The sequence below is a fragment of the Lytechinus variegatus genome, chromosome 11, assembly GCF_018143015.1.
Source record: "Lytechinus variegatus isolate NC3 chromosome 11, Lvar_3.0, whole genome shotgun sequence".
Lineage (NCBI taxonomy): Eukaryota > Metazoa > Echinodermata > Echinoidea > Temnopleuroida > Toxopneustidae > Lytechinus > Lytechinus variegatus.
Window position 1 is genome coordinate 31,301,273 of NC_054750.1, and position 23,069 is coordinate 31,324,341.

General features: G+C 38.8%; 1 protein-coding gene across 1 annotated transcript; it reads left to right on the top strand.

The window, feature by feature from the left end:
• Positions 1-6,649: 6,649 nt before the first annotated feature.
• LOC121423873 (RNA 3'-terminal phosphate cyclase-like protein) lies at positions 6,650-21,574 on the top strand. The gene is made up of 9 exons (XM_041619391.1): positions 6,650-6,840; positions 13,242-13,313; positions 14,504-14,679; positions 15,188-15,259; positions 15,981-16,105; positions 16,675-16,800; positions 18,042-18,195; positions 19,706-19,809; positions 20,801-21,574. Exons 1-9 carry the CDS (start codon positions 6,705-6,707, stop codon positions 20,964-20,966), a joined length of 1,131 nt encoding a protein of 376 aa, XP_041475325.1. The 5' UTR covers positions 6,650-6,704; the 3' UTR covers positions 20,967-21,574.
• Positions 21,575-23,069: the final 1,495 nt, after the last annotated feature.

Below are 23,069 nucleotides of genomic sequence, written 5' to 3' on the forward strand. Positions count from 1 at the left end.
TCAAAAAATCGGCAAGTCCCAAATGCGCGCTGTTGATTGGTTGAAAATCAAGTTACGCAGGATTTTTAGAGTTGCATTTGATTACAACTCATTCTGCAACGGGGCCCAGGGCTCCGTAATACAAAGATTAGCGATCAATCGCTAAATCAACTGACCAATCATTATCAACGTTACACGCGCATTAGGTTTAAAATATTGACCAGGGGCCAATCAGACCAGTTTTATTTCATATTTGCAATTCATCGCAAACCATTGTGTTACGGAGCCCTGGTGATTAATGTTTAGCGAAAATCGATTCAATCGATTTCATCATTTCCCATCTAAATTATCCGCGAAAGCCACTTTCTGCAAGGCATCAAAATGAATAGATAAAGATCCAACCTAAACAATTCAAATTCAATTCTACATTTCGTTTCTATTCGAACGTAATAGGCCTAGTCGTACAAATCATTAGTGAATGAGCCTATTGCGGCCAAGTGAGTCAATGGCTGAAATTATGGAGCATTTAAAATAATCAAATTTCAGAAGGCAGGAGTGTGAATAGGGATGCGGAGTGGATTCGACTCCCTTTTTTTGCCTTTTTATTTTTTTCTCTCGCCAAATAATCGGGGGCCATGGCCCCACCTTGTCGATCTCCTAGTTACACCAAACACCTAGGAAAAACCTTGGAAAAGCCAAAAAACTTTCAGAACATTTCGTTATCAACGATCTAGCTTTTCCCCAAGTAGACTGTATATTATTCTGATAAATGCTCCAACGTAGCGCTTTGGATTGTGTGAATTTACATGTGAACATAATAAGAATCCAAAGGAACCTCCCCCCATAATAATAATGATAATAAATAAATAAATACAAATTATTGACACTGAACTTGGAGCAAAAATCTAGTATTTTACACATACAGAAATCAAAATATGGTTGACTCGTCACCAATTTGAATTTCAAAATAGTCACAGGTTACAAGCACAAAATCGAAAGGATATTGGCAATTTTTACCTGTAAAAATAAAAATAAACCCACCTGACACATTTAGAAAGTCTTATCCAATAGACTAGAAATTTCCTCAGTCAGCTAGTTAGTTCCAAGAAGAAGAAGAACATTTATCCTCCACCTAACTTGCTATACCCATATATGTCCTATATAGGCCTTCATGACTTGTACTCAGTTATAACTTTTTCACGATTAACTGATTAAGCGTGGTATCATACACAAAAGCTTGAATAATAGCTGAAGCTTTTTACTCATACTGCGAGAGAAAAAATCAGCACTGACCGGGTCACTTATCTGAACTTTGATCAGCGTAGAGGCCAATACCTGCAAACGTGTAGGCCTTGAGCTTGAGATTTCATGGATATTGGAATTCATAACTAAAATATAATGACAGCGCAGGAAATAAGCGCCGGCTCATATCGATCGGAAGAGTATTACTATCACCGTGTTTACACTTAATCGGCTTTTGGATCGGCTCGCGGTTCTGAACCGCCAGGTGTAACAGTGTGTAAACGCAGTGCAAGATAAACTAAAAGCCGATTTTGCATCGGCTTTTGGTTCTGAACCAAAAGCCGATCAAGACGTGTATAAAACACGGAATACATGGTGTGGTGGTAGGTGTGCGCGTGTGGGGTGGTTGGGGGGGGGGTCTCCAGCAACCCAATATAGAATAATAGTTTGAAAGGGAGACTCCGTTCTGAAAATACTTATATATAAATGAATAGATTAAAATACACCGAGCAAAATGCCGAAAATGTCACCAGAATGTGATAACAAATTTATCGAACTTCAACGTTTTGCTTTGTTTCACAACACAGTTATATATATATCCCAGTCGGTATGCAAATGAGGGACTGGTGACATCAAATTTTTGAAAAGCGAAGCTTTAAAATGTAACTTTTTATCTTACATCTGTTTTAATGAAATTTTCAGCGTTATGCTTGCTTGATTTTTATTTATTGATTCAAATCAACATTTTTCTGGGATGGACTTGACCTAAAAAAAATTGGACGAGCGTTCCTCCCTTCGTATTCAATTTAGGACATACACACATTTCTGCAATATAGTTAATGAATCAAATAGCTAAATGTATATCATAATACGATTATACAATCAACAACAAAAGAAATATGAGATTGGGATAAAAACCTTGTGATTTGGGTTTATCGTGATTAGATTAATGAGATTGATTATGGCATTTTCCTTTATAAATTATCAGCGAAAGCCGCTTTGGAGATATCGTGCTGAAGATCTTATTCATATAGGTTACAATCTCAGAATTTTCAAAGCATACTTTGGGTGGACAGGATTTTGAAGACAATGCAAGGATTCACTTCTTGTCGCTTGTGATCTGGGATAGAACTAAATAAACAACTTTAGTATTATCCCATATTTGAGCCAACTCGTATGTTCTAAATATCGGGCAATAAATAAGTAAATATTGATATTCTGTTCCTTGGTGTTGAACCCAGGAAGGGTGGGAAAATATACTCAGGCGCAGATATATGGGGGCCGAGGGGGCCTTGCCCCCCCCCCCCCTCCAAAAAAGGGGAGAGAAGACGAAGAAAAGGAAGGTAAAAGGGAAGAAAGAGAAAAAAGGGAAAGGAAAGGGAGAGAGAAAAGCGAAGGAAAAGAAACAAGGGATATGAAGGGAAGGAAGAGAGAGGAAAGAAAAGAAGGTAAGCAGAGAAAGGAGATAAAGTAACGGGAGCGAGGAAATTAAGAAGAGGGGAAAAGAGAGAAAAAAAACAAATACAGGGTAGCCTGGAAACTGCTCTATCCTCCTCCAATTTACATGCTAAGCGCCCATTCATTAAGGCAGTAAGTCCCATTTTTATAAGTCTTTTGTATGACTCGACCGAGGATCGAACCCATGACCTCCCGTTCATGAGGCGGACGCTCTGCCAAATGGGAGGGAAAGAGAGATAAGGGGAGAAAGTGACAGGGAGAAAGCAGGGTCAGGAGGAGGGGAAAAGGAAGGGGTATGGATAGAGAAAAGGGGAAAGGAGAGGGAAAAGAAAGGGAAGAGGAAATGACAGAGAGAGGGAGAAGGGGAAGGAAAATTAGGGGAAAATGACAACAACAAAACAGAGAAAAGGAGAAGGAAAAGTTAGAGGGAAATGGATAAAAGGAAAAACATAGTCATTGGAAAAAGAAAGAAAAGAGAAAAAAGGAAAGGGGAAATAGAATGAAAAACAGAGAAAATGAGAATAGATAAAAAATCCATAGAAATCCATAAAAAATAGAAAAAAATGAAAGTGAAATGAAAAATTAAGAAAAAGGGGGAAGTACGATACCCCTCCACTTTCATTGTATGAGCCTGACGTTCCGCCGCCTCTGACCCCCCTATTGGAGGAGCAAACGTGACAAAAAAAATGAAGAGGAAGAAAGAAGGAAAAGAAGGGAAAAGCGACGAAAAAATAAGAGGAAAATAAGAGGATGAAGAGTGAATGAGATAAGGTGAGGGGAAGACTTGGAAATTATTTTTTAAATCAATGTCGCACTCGCACTGCCTGTTCAGAGATACTTTATATATGAAGCTCAAAATATCAAGTTTTAAAAATTGATATACATAGCATATTTCAGCTCGGACATCGAGCTTTCATTAGTCTGTGTGATTTACAAATTGATTTTACAAAAGTGCTCTGTAAAATGTCCGCTTTATGGTCTGAATATAAATAATTTCAGCTCATGCTGCGAGCTCGCATTATTTGATATGTTAAGTACCTATTTTCTTCTTGTTTTCAATAACTAAGTTCTCACAACATCATTTTCAGGTCTAATTATCAAAACGAATCAGCTAGCGCTGCGCGCTTGTATTTTGATTCATCTCGCGCTTATAGGGAGAAGAATAGGAAGAAAGTTATCGTTTTCGTATGATTACAAATGTCTTTAAAATGTCCCGATCCTAGATTAAAATAATAATTTAAAAAATCAGCTCGCGCTTCGCACTTGTATCATTAACTAAGTGCTTGAAACAGTGCTTAAATGGACTCCAAAGATTTCCCCCTCCCCATTAGTCCGCAAATGCGAGGCAGTCATCAGGGTAAAGTAAATTAGATTTTTAAAACAATTTGATAAACCAAACAAGACTAATGTTTCCTTTTGACCATTATTTTGCTTCTTCTTTTGATTAAATTTGAATTTTAATTGTATTTGAGTTTATTAATAAGATTTATTTACTTGTTATTGATATCCCACTCGTTGTTCTACTGTGGTGGTGTGGAAATTTGATAGGGCCTATCTGTTTATGTTTTGGTAGAAAGTTTGTTTCCCTTCTTGCAAAATTCCCAATCAGAATTTCTAACATGTTTATTAATTCTATATAGTTGTCAGTTTTTTTGGTTATTTGTGGATAGAGCAAAATATGATTGTCCCCGGCGGTTTTAGGAGTTGATCAAAGGTTAGGTATAAAAAAAAACATGATAAAAATAAAAGTTCATTTTCTGTACTTCTAATGAGAGGGTAGACCCAGGTGAATGTTTCATAAAACTGTTAGTAAGATACGAATGACTTTACGCACGACTGGTGATCCGTTCTTGTGCTATGTCATATCCCTATATGTAATTGATTTATGACCTAAGAACATGTTCCAGTCGTGCGTAATACTAACAGCTTTAATGATAATAATAATAATGATAATGGATATTTAGAGGCGATAAAAACAAAAAGTTCCATAGCGCGTACAAGGTATGAATACCAATTTAGCATTTGAAATAATTACTACAATATTCAAGATAAAAGGGAAATTAATTATTGAGGAAAAAGGTATGTCTTAAGGAAAGATTTGAAGTCAAGAACACTGGAAGCATTTCTTATTGAAAGAGGGATAGCATTTCAAGTCTTGGCAGCTGCTACAGCAAAACGTTTTTCGGCAGAGGAGAGTTTTGACAAGGGAATGCAAAGTCTGCATGTGTCGGTGATTGAACGAAGATTACGAGAGGGTGTGTATAATTTATGAAACACCCACCTGGTTAGTCAAGCGGGAGAGGACAGTTCAAGTTCAAAGTAAATTTATTGAAAAAAACGACATATAAGTACAAATCAATTAACAGAAAATACAAACAAAAAGATATGTAATATTATAATATACATGTATATGAGAAGTTTCCGAGGACCACTAGAAAGTAGAGCTTGCGAGTGGCCAGGGCACTATGTTAAATGAGATGTAAACAAATACTGTACATAATAAGAATAAAATACAGATATGTACCCCCCCCAAAAAAAAAAAAATATAGAGATCAGCAAAAACAAATATGCAACACACACAGACATGTCTAGGCTGGCCAGCTAGGTGATACTAGCTCATAGTTTTAGTGTCATAGAACAACACTTTCTATAGATTTAACCCACATTATCGGATATATATTTTACATTGTACTTTAAACAGATAAAGAGTTGTACCGGTAGGAAACAACCGTCATTGTGGTTGGTTTAGCAAGTGTGCGCCTAACAGGCTGCTTGGAATGCTATGAATCCAGTGACCGGGTAATAATAATTGTGAAGCGCTTTGAACAGTCGTAGATTAATAAAGCGCTATATAAATGCCAAATATTATTATTATTATCATTATTATTATTATTACATGCAGTTCCAAATATCAGCAGGTAACCGGTTCCACTCTTTAATACAAGATGTTAGGAAAAAATTTGCAGAAGTGGTTGACAAATAAATACTGACAGACAAAAATAAATAGAAAGGGAAAGAAATCGGGGTGTGGACAAGGCCATTTCAGCGACCTTGGATCAGCATCAAATCCTGATAAAGGATGGATGGTGGTCATTAGCGTACCTAGGATTTTCCACAGGAGGGGGCATTTCGCTTCAGAAAAAATTGACAAGCAAAAAGGTCTTTAACTTCTAAGAAGGGGGCCAATCGTCAGGGATCAGTTGTGACTCGTCAGGGGGTCGGGGATACGTCCCTTGCATGGGTTGTGACACGTCAGGGGGCAGTCTGCCCCCCCCCCCATAGGTACGCTAGTGATGGTGGTCTATTCCCCGGTTTCCTTTAAAACTGGGAAAATGAACACAGGGTAGATATTAAGGATATACCATATCCTTCGTGTATCTATGGGCAGTGGGGTCGGCCCAGGGTGGGTCAAAGTTGAAAGTACGGAGTGGGGCGCAGGGGAAAGGGTCACTTCCTCTTTAAGAATGGGCTCTCACAAAAATAACAATGATAGGCCATCAGCACAGAGAGCTTATGAATGGCTTGGGGGAAGAGGGATTAGGATTGCTAGGAACGTATTTTAGTGGGGGGAACAAAGCAACAACAAAAAAATCATAACACTTGGGCCTACCACTAGGCCTTTTCCCACTTCAAATTAGCAAGATCACATTAGACAAAATTCTGGTAGACATTTCCCTACAGATAGAGGCCTTGGGGCCATGCACTCCCAAAAATTTGCACGACCAAGAAAAAAAGGAGAGAAAAAAAGAAAAAGGGTGAAATAATTGAGTAGTTGTCCCTATGTCAAAAATCTTTAATAAAATCAGGGGGGGGGGTTGCTTGAAAAGTCCCCAAATTTTTCTCGCTCGCAGCATATCTTGAAATGTTTGCCCCAAAAGCAGCTGCTTTGGCCCAAATGTTTTGGCTCATACGCTGATTGGTTCAAAGTTTACGTGAACTATTCATCAAATCGCGTGCTTTTGCTTTGACGCCATCTGGAGGGCAATTGTGTACAATATACAAACTTCTCACGTGTGCAGGGGAAAATGACTACCGAGGGTGGAATTTTGAAATATGAGGGCTGTAACTTCTTTCGCCAACGCATGGTCCTTGCAACACTTAGTGGAAAACCTATCTGTATCAGCAAAATTAGGCATAAGGATGATGACCCGGGACTGAAAGGTAAGAGTCCGTAAAATTTTAACTTCTGATCTTCTTGTAGAGTGAGAATTTCTTGGCCCCATACGCTGCTTTTCGTGTTAGCAGAGTGATGGGGGATTTCGCCGCCGCGGCTGCGGCGCGGCTAACTACTGTACAGTACAGGCTAGTCTTGAGGACTCCATGATGATGTTTTTTTATGTTGACATATATTTCTTCATCATGGAGTCTTGAATCTCTGTCAGTATATCTATAAGAGTCACATGTACACAGAGATGGATTTCCCTAGGAAATCCATAGTAAGAGGTAGACAGCTGGCAGCCGTCTGTTTCAAGGAGTTTTTAACATTTTTATTTCTCGTACACAGACGGCTCGCTATCGTGCAGCCACCATTAGGGGACTTGCAATGCAAAATCCCCCTGTCGGGGCTCTTCTATTTTTGTCTTTAATGAATAAAAATTTTGAAAATTAACGCAACCAAAATGCAAATTAATATTTCCTCTTGGCATTAATACACCTATCAATTGTAAGACGCACCCCTCGACCCCCGGGAATGGTACGTCATGGGTGGGTCATTTACCAACAAATTAGTGACTCAGGGTACCGTCATGGAGGCAATTGGTCAGTCAGAGCATGGAGAATAGGTCCGTCATAGTCGGTCATTTTACCGGGGTGCGTCATAAAGCCTCAGCATGGTACGAACGGGTCTGTCCGCGCACTTTACTCACGTCGTTGGGCGTTTATATTTCAACCCTGCATGCTCATCCTTGGATTAAAATCTTGTCTTGAATTTTCTGTCACCTTGCATAAGAAGTTATTTCACTTTTCTTTAGATCCATTTTTATATATCCAGCCCGCAAGCCCGCACGATGGCTCAGGATGAAAAACAAGTTTTTCTTGCAGCGCGCGTCTCGTACGATACGTCGTTCCTTCGATCTCAGATCAAAAACTGATTCTCATGGGGGGGGGGTTCTTTGCAAAGGACGTCTTTCGTGTTGCGGATTTATGATGCGCCGTAGGACATTGTTTTTTTATGCCTGCCAACATATTTTATTCATTTGTTGGTGAACAAAAACCGTTGCTTAATAATACCGTATTTGCCGGCGTAAAGGCCGCACCCCCGTTTTGCGAATCATCTTTGAAAAAAAAATGCATGACAGAATTCCCGGCGAAGTCGGAAAAAATCTTGGTGGGAATATTGTTCAACAATCGCCGCGGAATGAGAAATAATAAACACGCATGCTGTAATTCTTCTTACTATTTCATCTTTTTCGGAAGGTGACGCAAGGAAAATAATCCACCATCGACGTGAAGAAACGGCCGATCGAGGTAATCAAGCACTGCGGATGAAAACAAGAGCTGCGGAGGTAAACAAGCGCTGCGGAGGTAAACAAGCGCTGCGGAGGTAAACAAGAGTGGCGGAGATAAACAAGCGCGGCGAATATATTTTATTTCTTTCAATTAACGTCTTCTTTTCGTACAAATAAAGTTGAAGGTCAAGTCCGATTTGAATCAATAGAGAAAAATCAGACAAGCACAATGCTGAAGATTTCATCAAAATTGGATGTAAAATAAGAAAGTTATGACATTTCAAAGTTTCGCTTATTTTTAACAAAACAGTTATATGAACGAGCCAGTTACATCCAAATGAGAGAGTTGATGATGTCACTCACTATTTCTTTTGTTTTGTATTGTTTGAATTATACAATATTTCAATTTTTACGAATTTGACAATGAGGACTCAATTTTTACGAATTTGACAATGAGGACTTCCTCGCCTGAAGCACAAAATGTTAAAATAATGGAATTCCACGTGTTCAGGGAGGAATGAAACTTCATTTCACATGACAATGACGAGAAAATCAAAATATTTCATAATTATTTCAAACAATAAAAAAACAAAAGAAATAGTGAGTGAATAACATCATCGACTCTCTCATTTGGATGTAGCTGGCTCGTTCATATAACTTTTTTGTAAAATGAAGCGAAACTTTGAAATGTCATATTAACTTTCTTATTTTACATCCGATTTTGATGAAATTTTCAGTGTTATGAATTTTTCTCTTTTTATTCAAATCAAGTTTTTGTTGGGTGGACTTGTCCTTTAAATAAATACACAAGCACGGGCAGTGTTTCAATGTTTTTTTTATTGAAGTCGGTGATGTCACATGAGATAAATAATCTACAAGATGTACATCAGGCCATTGATTGAGTTTGCCATGCCTGTTTGGGCATTTAGCATTACCTGCCAACAATCCACTAGCATTGAGTGGGTTCAGAAGAGGGCTCTGCGTATCATTGCCTGGCCAAATGTCTTGACATCCTCGGACTAGAACAAAAAGATACCAACAGTCGCTAATCCCCCACTTTGTACAATTGTTGAACTCTGTAATATTATGTAATTTTATATGCAGCTTTATTTTTTTAGCAACTGTAACACTTTTTGTACTCCCCTTTATTGTTTATCTTTAATCTTATTGATTTTATGTTGTTTGTCACCTTTTTATTCCAATGTTCTTTTTTTACTTACTTGAGTTCCACCTACATGTAATACGACTATTCGATATGTAATTCTGCCCAACTTCAATAATTTTTTGGTTCGTTTATTTTATTTTTTTACTATAAAGCATATACTGTACCAGTCACATTTCTTTGACTATATACCTATTTGCCTGTTTCGGCCGGAGAACATTGGATTCAGTGCACTGCATGAATTTGCTGTTCTCTGGTTTAGGCAGGTAAATGGGTGTGACTGGTGGTGTACTATCTACAGTATATCACATGGTTAATTCCAGACTTCATACCAATATATTGTAACATCGTATTTATTTCGCTTTAGTTTTATGACTGTCATACAAGGCTCAAACTAATTTGAAATTGCAATTATTCACAACATTGATTTGGTTTATATTTTTATAGGACTTATATATTATTTAATTTGTCTTGCTATTTACAATTTTTTACATACATGTACATATTTTTCTTGTTTTAAATATGATATTTTAAAAGTGTAAATGTTAATTTATATATGTTTTTAATACTCGCAACTTTGCTGGTGTGATTTTGACGATGATAGTTTTACAATTTCAATCAATAATCTTTTTTTGAGATTGTCCAAATGATTTTTTCTGGCTTTATTTGTTGATTATTTGTCAAGCACTAGAATTGTGATATATTTTAATCTTTTAATAATATACATGTACATTTTTACTTTGTAAATATGATAATATGAGTCTTCGGACTTTTTCATGTACCATTTTCACAATAAAACCAGAATTGAATTGAATTAAATTAAAAAAATAAAGAGTGAGAGAGAGGTAAAGACCAAGTGACATAAAGACATTGGCGGCAGAACCCAAAGAATTAGAGGGGGTCTACCTTAGTGATGGATAAATGTAAGTAAAATAATTTGACAAGCAAAAAAAGGTGATCAACCTAAATTTTAAGGGGGGGGGACAAGAGACATTTTAGGGGGGTCCACCAGAATTTAGGGGAGGGGTATGCAGGAAACAAAATTGACAAGCAAAAAAAAAGTTATCAACTAAAAATTTATGGGGGATCATCCTCCATCTCAATTTTTTTGGGGGCACCTGCCCCCCCCCCCCGCCGCCTATGAATAAATATGAACCCGGGGGCCACTTACATTGACGAGTGGATACCATGCGTGACCAAAAAAAACACATAAAAAGGATGTCTTTTTCACGATAGGGCACGTTACGTACGTAACGTGATAAGGGTGTCAAAAACACAAAAATAAGGAAAAAGGGTATCTATTTCGCTAGGAAAATTACGTATTTAGGGTCGAATTTGCGGGGATGATAAAACAAAATTAAAATGCTTTGTAAAGGATGTCCTTTTTGCCCCAACACTTCGTGTTTAGAGTCTGATTTGCGCGAGGTGTAGGAGGTGGGGTCGTACTAAACCAAATTAGGTAAAGCCGACGACCAAGGACCCGTAACAATAAAACATTCCTGTACTTAATTGTTTTAGGGTTCATTTCAGGGAATATTTGCCAAGAGTATCGTTTGTTTCCAATACTTGTTAAGGGTAGGGTTTCACACGCCGATACTTGTTAAGGGGTGCATTTTCAGAATATGGAAATTACGTGTTTAGGGTGCTTTTCGAAACCCCATGGTCGCGCATGGTATCCACTCATGAATGGAAGTGCCCCGCCCCCCCCCCCCCCCCCCCCCCCCCGGAGAACACTGATTCTTTGGAAGTTTGTGGTCTTGATAAAGACCGTTATTAATTCACGCACAAAGCAATTTTAATTGACATACCTTGTCATGTTCCCTCGGTCTCTTTCAGCGGGAAAATATTGAAGGCGGCATGATTCTTTTTAATACTTACGCTACTTTTCCACCTGCAATAGAATATTAAATTGCATGCAAACTCGTGTCATCTTTATCGTCGCACGCAAATCGTGCATCATCATTTACTATTGTCAACATAAACATGCTCTATCATCATCCTCGTCGCCATCATAATAATCCATAATGCCTAACAAGTTAAAATCTAAATCACTCATCTCAATGTTGTGACTTAAATTATCATTTTATGGCAATTCATTGACACAATTATTGTCACCATTATCATCACATAATTCATCCAAAATATTTGTATTCACAATCAACCAGCCAATCATCACCACTACCGCCATTTCCCGCAGCAGACCACAGCACACATCGCAAGGTAGGTTTTTATTATTATTTATTGGCCGATGAACCTTGGAGATGCAAAACAAAAGAAAAGATCAAAAGGTAAATATTTTAATATTATTTTCCATTACGATCGATGACGATGTAAAAATAAATTTAAAAATGAAGAGCGAGGTGCTGCTAATCTTCCTGGCTCCTGCAAGGAAGATAAAAATGATAACATGTTAAATCAATGTTCCACATAATTTCATAAATAGTAATGACATTCATTACAATTAGATACCGGTAGGTTGTTGTTGACAAAAGTACCAATACATATTGCAAACGTACTCCAGACCCCCAGACAGAGTCAGATCGCTCGAGTTGCACGGTCTCTGAGCTCTGCTACGTTATATGGAAACAAATTTAGACCTAAATAGAATTTCATTTTGAAAAGTAAGTTATCTCGTACCGGTACTGAAATGTTTTCTTAGTTAAGTCATGCTTTTTACTATTTCATCCTATAGTATAAACGCGCTGTTTTAACTACCATTACAATGGAAGCGTCACTGTAGTCCCAAACGTACGCATACGTGCTGTTTTGACCACGTATTCAGCGTTCGCGGGACACGGCTTTTGAGTTTTGACTATCGTCACGTATAGGCCGCACCCCGACTTTGCTTCTTTTTCTCATCAAAAATAGTGCTGCCTATATACGCCGGCAAATACGGTAGTTCATGATTAAAATGCGCCTCATAAAATGGGCGATACCAAAGACAGTCCTTTCAAAGACCCTCTCGTGCATTCGCCCCCTGAATGGGTATTATTCCATAGTACTTTGCAAGGTTCCTTCGCGAGAGATGTACGCGGATACGTACAGTACAGCGGCACGTTCGTGCCCGCGGAGATTTACGGGGTGCGTCATGGAGACAGTCGATGGTCAGTCAAAATCTAGCACTGGTGCGTCATATTTTTTCGTCCAGGCACAGTCATCGTAAGAAAAGGTCCGTCACAGTCGAGACACACAGGTGCGTCATGGTACATGAAAATCCGACTCACATCTGACAAGTGACGCACCATTCCCGGGGGTCGGGGGGTGCGTCTTACAATTGATAGGTGTATAATTGCCAAAAAATGAAGAAAAATCAAGTTAAAAGGAACAAAAACAGTGACTTACCTTGACTGTCGCGCAAATTCACTTCCCCGTTTTATGCGATCTTAAGTACATAAACATATGGCTTTTGTGTCCCCAGTACAGATCGTGCTAGAACTTTGGTCTCTATATTTGGTGAGTGAAGCCAACTGAGTTCAGCTGAACAACCAACATAGCAGAGACCGAAGCTTTTGGTCTAAGTTAGAGGATGAAATCTGTATTGTCAAATTTTATTTATCTATGAACCTACAGGTACTAATGCATATAAACGGATAAAAATTATTTCACTATAAATGGCAAAAATGAGATGTTTCTTACCAGACCCGATCTCCCATAGATCCCTCGATACGTTTTTCAACAAAGCCCTGACCTTGAACCGCTTCGTGATGACGTACTTCCGACCTGCGATGCCGTTTTGAAGAACAATTTATAGATGAAAATTATTATTTCACAAATACTAAAATTTAATATGTGATTAACGTATTGAATTTTAGTTTTTCTGAAAGTGTACTGAAAACAAGGTTCTTATTAAGCTCACAAATGTGCTCGATTTGGCCTCAGAGTTTTTAATTGTAAAATGTATTTTTGATTAACATTTTGATGTAAATATATGAATATATTATTTCTTTTGTCAGACTTTGAGGCTAGCTTCATCCGCCTTCTGGATAAGATTACTAATGGATCGTATATTGAAGTTAACCAGACAGGTAAGATTCAAATCCAAGCTTTCCATTTTTATAAGATCTCATTACATTGTCATTACGTTGTCATTGTTTATTTTGACATTGAACTGATAATTAGCATGGGGAAAATGTCACTAACCAATTCAGTTACAGATAATTCAGCAGAAGTTGAACTCAAGGTTTTATCAAAATCTGATAACAAATAAATTTATTGAATTTTTTTTATTTTTATCAATATTTTGTAAAAACAATTATATGCATGCCATCACAAATATGCAATAGGTTGGCTGATGATGCCATGTACCAACATTTCTTTTTCTTATGTTTACATGAAATCCTAATGTATGTGTGTGCATGTCTCCCTTATTACAAATAAAGTTGCAACAATTATTATCTTAGAGTCAATCTAATTGTGTTCATTCTTAGAGGATATGAGGACTGTAGGACAAAATTTGAATAATCATAATTTCATGTATTTAAGTAAAAAAAATGAGGGGAGATATGACATTATCAGCTTGCTTATTGCATATTTACAAATATATGCATGAAACTGTTTGACCGAAATAAATAATGCAAAACAAATAAGAATGTCAGAACTTTGTTTTTCCTTGTCCAATTTTTAAATTTTCACTGTTTTTGTTTGTCTGAGTTTTTGCTTTTGTTTTTGTTCAAACCATATTATTTTCAGCTCGGAGTGCCTTTTTAACTGGGTCCTATCACATACATGTAAAGGTTTATGATTTCTCTGGTGTATGACCAATCCCATAAATCAGTCACAATCATTTCTTAAAGGCCCTGTCACATTGCTCCGTGCAGGCTTTGAGTGACTTGCGGACGGCCATTTTTGCTACCCGCAGGTCGCCCTCAGGTCGACAGCAGCATTGACAGTATCTTGCACGCATCTCACACGCAGTTGTCCGCAGAAGCGCACACAAGCCTCAGGGGCCGCGGAACGGGGGGGGGGGCTTCAGCCCCCCACTTTTTTCGAAAAACGTAAAAATGACCATATGATTGTGATTTTTAGCATGGTCAGCCCCCCCCACTTTGAAAACCATTCCGCGGCCCCTGAGTCTGATCTGCGCATGAACATGCTCAAAACATTGTTGTGGGTAATTGCCTGCAACTCACCCGCAACAATGCAACAGGGCCTTTAATTAGATATGTGGTAGTGGTACAGGTGCCTAACTTATGTCAAATGTTTTGGCTTCTTGTAGGAACTCAGGTACGCTACCAGCCAGGTCTTCTCGTAGGAGGCAGCATTGAACATGATTGTAACATTCAGAGGGCTTTAGGATATTACATGGAAGCCTTGATCTGTCTTGCTCCGTTCGGCAAGAAGCCGGTCAAGGCTGTCTTGAGGGGTGTGACCAACGACCAGATTGACCCTTCGGTGAGTGAAATTTAGTCCAGTCAAGACCGATTTGTAGCGAAATTGGAAGAAGAATTTTAATGTGGGTTTTACTTGTACAGTGAGTACTAGAAAACTAAACTGGGAGTCACTGTTAGTTTTGTTACAGCACATTTCTGTTTAAGAGTGTTAGCGAACCAATTTTTTGTAGAAGATGTGATCCATATGATAGGTCTTTTTTTTCACTTGTGAAAATATATGTTCTGGAAGTTATTGTAAAGGAAGAGCAAAGAAATAGTGTATGTAATGGTATCATTAAGATGTAATTTAGAAATATGTGTCTGCTGGGAAAGTTATGTGACACCGTCTTTTTCTTTGAAAGGACAGAGTGAAGAAAACATGCTGTTAAAATGCTCCTACTTCCTAACTGCCCAATGAAGCTTGGCCAAATGCAATGCTCATTCTTGCATCAACAGAAATAATTCTGGAGAGCACTTAATCCATATTTGTCATGAGGATAAACTTAAATTATCTTTCTCTCTATCTGCAGGTCGATGTGATCAAGGCAGTGACATTCCCTGTCCTCAGGAAATTTGGAATCGATGAAGGATTAGAACTAAAGGTAGGGGAAGAAACTTCAGAGGCACTAGAAATCATTTCAATTAGGATGGCAGGCCTTAAATTTTAATATTTAAAGGGCAAAGCCACTTTTCTTTGGGGGCATAGGAATGAAAAAGGACACCAAATATGTCCAAGGTTAATGAAATGGGCATAGATTGTGGTCAATGGGTCATCTGCGGCCAGCCATGAATTTATGATAATTAAGCCATGGAAAGGGGCTTGCTATCAGCAATACATTGTTTTTAGCTGGAAAATTATGTTGTACATTTATTAGGGAATGTTGATTTAAACTCTGCCAATTTTTCCTTAATCCTTTTATGTTGCTTGCTTAAATTTGATATTACTGTCATAATGCAATCATTTCATTGACTCAAGTACATGGCCTTGACTTTCGATAGATGCCTTGGATATTTTGGTTTCCATTTTAATTCTTTGTGTTTGTGTGCTGTGATGTAGGAATGTACCATATAAAGTTGGTTTGCACTTATGTCATTAAAAATAGCATCATTAGATCTGGCTCTGCCTGCTTGCTTGTTTTCTTTTCATTTCAATCTTCTTGTGATGAAAATTTGATTGGTATTGATATCTAATCTTTTTTAAATGAAAACATAAATCTATAACGAAACTATAAATTTTAAGTGCAGCTTGTTAAACAATGGAATCCAATGAATAAATTTGACCATATCCCAATGCTGGCAAAAAATTTCATTTTGAATTTGTAGGTGAACAGGAGAGGGGCGCCCCCTAATGGCGGGGGAGAGATACTCTTCAGATGTCCTGTCATACGTAACCTTCGACCTCTGCAACTCACCAAGCCGGGCAAGATCAAGAGAATCAGAGGTGTAGCGTATCCTTTCACAGTAATCTGGATATTTTTAACCCCTAGGGCCTGGTGCTTGAAAGAAAAACTCTTTTGTCATTTGTTATTTTAAACTAGCATAATGTAGTTTTTGTGTATGTGACCAAGTTTTTTATGATAAAGCTTTCATGCAACAGGTCCCCAGTGTATGAGTGAGTGGGAGAGAGAGAGAGTGAGAGCAGAAAAAGTCCAGAGTCGAATGGCAAGGGTAATGATAAAATCAGGGGAGTAGTTTGTGAAAGGTCTTCATCATCGTCGTCGGTGTACGGAAGAAGGCAGGGCCTGTCAAGACTTGACGCTTGTCTTGTTGGATCAATCGTCTGAATTGTTATCCGACATTTACCCTAGTAACAGTGCTTCTCAACCAATCAAAATCAAAGAACGTTGTCGGACAATGTCCGACAATGTTAATGAGACATTTCTTTGACCAGCATTGGTTAAGATAGGTAATCTGGCTTTAGTGGTAACCCCCCCCTACAGAATGATATAGGATGACACTTTTCTATGTACTTCTTTTTTCTGTTTATGAGACATTTCTTTGACCAACATTGGTTAAGATACGCCATGAGAGTGTCTCCAGCCACACCCAATAGGATAGTAGATGCAGCTAGGAGTATCCTCAATCAGTTCTTACCGGATATCTACATATACACGGACCACATGAAGGGACCGCAGTCTGGAAAGTAAGAATAAGGATCTGTGAGGTGTTTTCATATAAGCTATTTGTAAGTTACGAATGACTTCACGCGCAACTGGTGACCCTTTCTGGTGAGGAGCAGTGGTGTAGTGGTTCTGACTCTCGCCTTGTAAACAGAGGGGTGCGTGTTCAAATCCCACCATGGTCTTGGGTCCTTTGGCAAGGCGTTAATCCACAGTTTGCCACTCTCAACCCTGATGCTAAATGGGTACCCGGTAGGATGTGAAAGTCATTGTAGCTTGTCCAGTACTGTGTGCGCCTCACCGGCGACTGCCTGGAATACTCCCCAGGGAGTGGAGGATGTGCACACATTGTGTGTGGGAATGACTGATTGAATCCGATGACCGGGGTAATAATATATCTGTAAAGCGCTTAGACATGTCGTTCCGATGTATTAAACGCTTTATAAAAGCGGATTATTATTATTTCTTGTGCTGCATGACGATCCCTGTAACTGACTTGGCACCTAAGGACATGCATAAATTTGCAAAAAGCTTTATGGAACATCCACTAGACACAATATTTCTTGGAGTTGTTTTACAAGTTTCAAGTATGACCTAAAGTTGGCTTAAAGGTAAAGGAAAGTAGTTGCAGCAAACAATTATTTCACGAGAAAGTCTTTCAAATCAAGGTTAAACTATACCATGTTATCATAGATCTAATTCCTGTGCAATGAATGCAACTTATCTTTGGGAAATCACAAAATCTTAAGCTGAAAACCGATAATTCTCTTGATCACTAACACAGAAATGCATATGTTGCATAGCGTTTTAATATTGCTCGGAAAAATACCTCACATTTGATGGCTTTCCTTGCTCATTTCTAAGCAATTATGCATTTTTTTTCCAGAGCAATTATGCATTTTTTTTTTCCAGAGCCACTTGCCACATATTTTTCATTCATATGTGTACATACAAACACTTGGATGGTAATTTTATTGAATTCTGTTCAAACTCATTTCGGGATCGTTACCACAACTGGTATTTATCTTTAATGCTAACACACGCACGATTTTAAATGTGGAAACCCATTGGTTCATAAAGTAGCATGTGTCTTCTAAGTATGAGTTGACCGATTTGCTTCTTACCACATGCGAATTCAGGTGCGACTTTGAGTCAACTGTATATCACAAACGCATGCAAGGCAACGGCTTCAGCCTCCAAGATGGCTGCATGATGACGTCAATTTATAAGGTCTATACACTATTTTCATTCTTCATATCCATAGATCTCCTGGTTTTGGGTTATCGTTGGTCGCGGAGACGACGGAGGGAAACTTCATCTCTGCCGAAACAGCATCTAACAAAGCTGGTGAAGAGGCCAGCATTCCTGAAGATCTTGGAAAACAGACTGCTATGTTACTCATGGAGGAGATATACCGGGTATGATATGTAGCCTTGTGGGACACACATTCATTAATTAAACTGTAGCTACCTATAGTTATTAAATGAGGATTTCTAAATTTATTCATACTCCACGCTTTTGGGTAACACATATGAAACGGCCCCCTGGAAGTCAATGTAGAGCCCATAGAAAGTGAAGAATGGCAAAAAGAAGCTGCTGAAAACTGCTTATCTAAAAAAAAGAGCCAATGGAGTAAATAAGAGTCAAAAGGGGCCTAAGCTTTCGATCCTAGCAGAATCTTCTTCGGAGGCAAAATGACAAACATATAAGGTGGAACATTATATAAATTCTATTTTGAAAGTAAAGAACTAAGTATCTATTGTTATGAAATATTTTCTCACAGTTTCCAGACCTGAAAAACAGTGTGCAATACCAGAATTTAGATTCTTTGTGTTTGACTAAATGGTCAATGTATGGTATGTTTATGTTGTAAAATAGATTCCTTCATGTTTACTACCAGTACTCTTATTTATTACTTTCCTCATTTGCCTTAAGCTCTAGCAGGGAATATAAAAGACTGTTTATGATTTTGTTTTAAATTCTTTAGAAACATGCATTATACAGTGCGTCCCAGAAAAAACAAAACCGAGATTTAGCGATGATTTATCATAACTTAATCACAAATAAAATAGACAAATGACCTACCAATGTAAAGCTTAGAACCTCCTCTTTCATCTGGTATTACTTAGATTATTTCTCCTTCACGCATGAGTGAGCAAAAACAATTTGAAGAAAGGATACCAAAAACTCATTTGGCGGGGGGTATCTGAATTTCAACAAGAAAATCACATGTCTTAAAAGTTCAATATCTGCTCTTTAATTTGATACCTCAATTACAGAAAATGGTAAAGAAATAACAAAGTTCTGGTTATTTGAAATAAGGCTTGAATTTCCATAATTTCATTAAATAAACTGTTTTCACCGGTTTTCCACAGAAGCTATCGCATGGTTAACAAAAGACTTAATGCATGGTTGATCGTAAACAAAACGGAGTGTCAACTGAGTTTGAACGCTAGCCTGTAAAACCTCTTCATTTCATGAAATTATTGAAATTCAAGCCTTATTTCAAATAACCAGAACTTTGTTATTTCTTTTCTGTAATTGAGGTATCAAATTAAAGAGCAGATATCGAACTTTTTAAAATTGTGATTTTCCTTTTGAAAGCCAGATACAACCCGCCAAATGACTTTTTGGTATCCCCTCTTCACATTGTTTTTGCTCATTCATGCGTGAAGGAGAAATAATCTCAGTACTTTCAGATGAAAGAGAAGATTCTAAGCTTTACATTGGTAGGTCATTTGTCTATGTTATTTGTGATTAAGTTATGATAAATCACCGCTAAATCTCGGTTTCATTTTTTCTGGGACTCGCTGTATAAATTCTATTTTGTTTAGAAATATTTTTTTTTCATGTACATGTATGTGATATTTCATTAAAATGGATAGAAAAATTGCATGATTTACTCTTTTCTACCTATTCCAATTACAGGGTGGATGTGTAGACTCACGACACCAGTCACTTGCATTGTTATTGATGACTCTGGGTCAAGGAGACGTTTCCAAGATTGTCACAGGCCCTCTCTCACCTTATACGTAAGTCAACCATGAAAACTTAACCCTATGGGAAAAAAAGTATTATGTCACAAGAGCTCTACAAAGATTTAAGAGTAATCAAAATTTGATTATTTCACAAAAAAATTGTGAAGAAATGCACTTCCCTTGAAAAATGAAAATTTTTAAGTTTCAGTAAAAAGATTTCAATATGCTATGGGTGACCTTTGGATTGTTTTTCTGAAAGGATACTTAAACAAGTGGATGGTATTTATACATTTTCACTCGCATTTGTTTAATCATACCATGCATGTTAAGGAGTTTATGATCCATAATTAGAATGATGATTATTATGATTATTTAGCAGTGTTAGATTCTTATTTGCTTTCATGTCACCTGTGTTAGGGACGTGAAAAAGGAAGTAAATCACCGTGACCCATGGGTCTTTCCTCTTTATGTAGCTTATTGAGGTTCTACAGTTGGACTAATGCACTGGATCCCCCCCCCCCCTTTGTACGAACAGGGCCGTGGGGTCTCAAGGTGCAAAGGTTGTAACCCTCCTCAGGGGCCTTCATATAAAATCCTTTCCAAGAGATATTCCACCATGACATAGCCATTGTCTATGACATTGACTTCTTGATATGAAAGTGACTGGCAATGATTGTATGGTAAAATGAATATATCTCCCGACTTTCACTTGGGGGCCGTTTCATAAAGCTGTTTGCAAGTTCAGAGTGACTTTAAGAACGACTGGTGAATATTTCTTACATGCTTAACCATCGCCACTGAATATACCATTCACCACAAGAAAGGATCACCAGTCGTTCTTAAAGTCGCTCTTGACTTACGAACAGCTTTATGAACCACTTACCTGTATTCTTTCAAAGTGCATGAAGAAATCATACATTCTGAGAAAATCTCTTGTTATTTTTCAGCTTTCACTGACATAAATGATGATATTTCTTAGAATGTATCCATTTATTGTTTGGCCTTGTATTTCACCAAGCATTTGTTTCTCTTTGTGACCCCACAGGATACAGTTCCTGAGGCATCTCAAGGATTTCTTCCAGGTCATGTTCAAGATGGAGGTCTTGCCTAGTGATGTGGATGAAGACGGGTCCAGGAGGTCGGGAGGAGACAAGGTGCTCCTCACTTGCATTGGAGCAGGTTTCACAAACCTTAGTAAAACTATCATGTGATTACGAAGAGGATGAACTAGATAATGATGTGGCTGATGATGGAGATTGGTGCTCAAACTCGTTGAAGGCAAAAGCAGAGATAAGATGCATTATGTCTAGTAGAGGGTTCCAAGACCTCAGAGAAGGTGATCCAAGGCCAAGACAAGGACCGTGATATTGGTCTTATCGAGAGCTTCTGTCTGAAGTTCTAGACCCAAAGAGAGTGTTCCAAAGCAAAAACAAGGTCTGTTATATCTAGTTGAGAGTTCCAAGACCTCAAAGTAAGTGCTTCAAGGCCAAGCCGAGTCCATAGCGGTCTCATCAACAGCTGCTATCTGAAGTTCCACAACCCTAGAGCAAAGATAAGATCTGTAATGTAGTAGAGGGTTCCAAGACCTCTAAAAAAAGTGCCTCAAAGTCAAGACAAAGTCCATAGTTGTCTTGTTGAAAACTAATATCTGGAGTTCCAAGATCTCAGGGAGAGTGCTTAAAGGCCATGATTTGAGCTGTAGTATTCTTGTAGAGAGCTACGTGTACTGCCTGCAGAGGTTATGCAGAATTTCCTTATAGGCTCACTTCATGAACACATTGGGGGTTTGCAATTGATCCACTTAGTCACTTCTATGGAAATCCAGCACAACCAATTGCTGATGTGGTTTACGGTACACCATGTGGAGTGTTATAGAAGCAGTGGATAGAAGAAGAGAGGAAGTGGATAGGCGAGAAAGTGGAGATTTGAGAATAGTCACCAACATCCGGCACTGGAATACCAGAAGGGTCAGGGAAGCCATTGAGATACATCAACACAACACTGTGCCTCAAGACCCTGGCCTCCACATCAACAGCATCTGGCACCCAATCCTACGTCACCACCAAACTTCTAACCAATCCACAAACAACCAGCCGTCCACCGTCACTCCACCGAGCCCTCCTACCCAACACAGCAGTCTGATTGCATCGCCTACTCAACCAGGGACTCCGCCGACACACACACCACCGCCACCGACACCTCGCTACAACCTCCGCCGACGACCCAACACCTCATCCGTACACCAGGCCACCCACTCACTCCCGCCGAAGCTCACCCGACGAGTCCGCCGACCAACACGCACAGATCGCCACCATTGATGTACACACCGCCGACACACACACACGCCGCCGTAACTCACGCCGCCATCTACTCACCACGTCCGCATACGACGCCCACTCGTTTCCCGCCAAAACCGCCGACCCACACACAGAGCGCCACCTACGACGTCAACCCGCCGTGACCGCCGGCCTAGAGCTTTCCCCCACGTCCGCACGCACGCCATAAGTACCGCCGCACGCCGAGCGAACACTCACTCCTGAAGACGGACAGTCAACCTGTCCGAAACGTCGAGTCTCTCTACTACTCATCATCTCTACTCGCCGACGCAAGCCAGCATCTCCTCATCAGCTCTACTACTCAAGCTGTTCTCACTCAACATTCCTTCTGGTTTACAGTCCTTTTCAGGACTATTCTCAAGAAAGAATACTCTATTCTCAAATCTCCACTTTCTCGCCTATCCACTTCCTCTCTTCTTCTATCCACTGCTTCTATAACACTCCACATGGTGTACCGTAAACCACATCAGCAATTGTACATGCCACCATGCAAACCTTCAAACAACATCCAGCACAACCAATGTCTTGAATTTGTAGACCTGTTCAAACAGCGGTCCAACTCAGATCTATACTTGTAAATACATCATTATCTTGTCAAATCAGAGTACTCCTCGTCGTTTCCAGAGGGAAGTTGTGCAAATTTTCTAAAGAAGAATTATGACATTGATGGATTTCCATAGTCTAGATTGATTGGATCAATCATAACTCTTTGTACGATGGGGCTCCTGGCTTCACGACAAAAGGGTTTGCAATCGAACGCCAAATGGCAATGGCCATCCCCAGAAGAATGCAGAGAAGGGGTATTGTAAATCTGAAGGAAATCCAACTGCTTGTCATGTAAATATCTTTCGATTTTAATTCGCCAAAGTATTAAAACTAAAATTTTCCATGATTTATTTGTTATTGTTTTCGGTTTTGTTTCAATGTCATGTAGCAGATATTGAAGTGTAAGTTTGAGTCACATTTATTTTGAATATC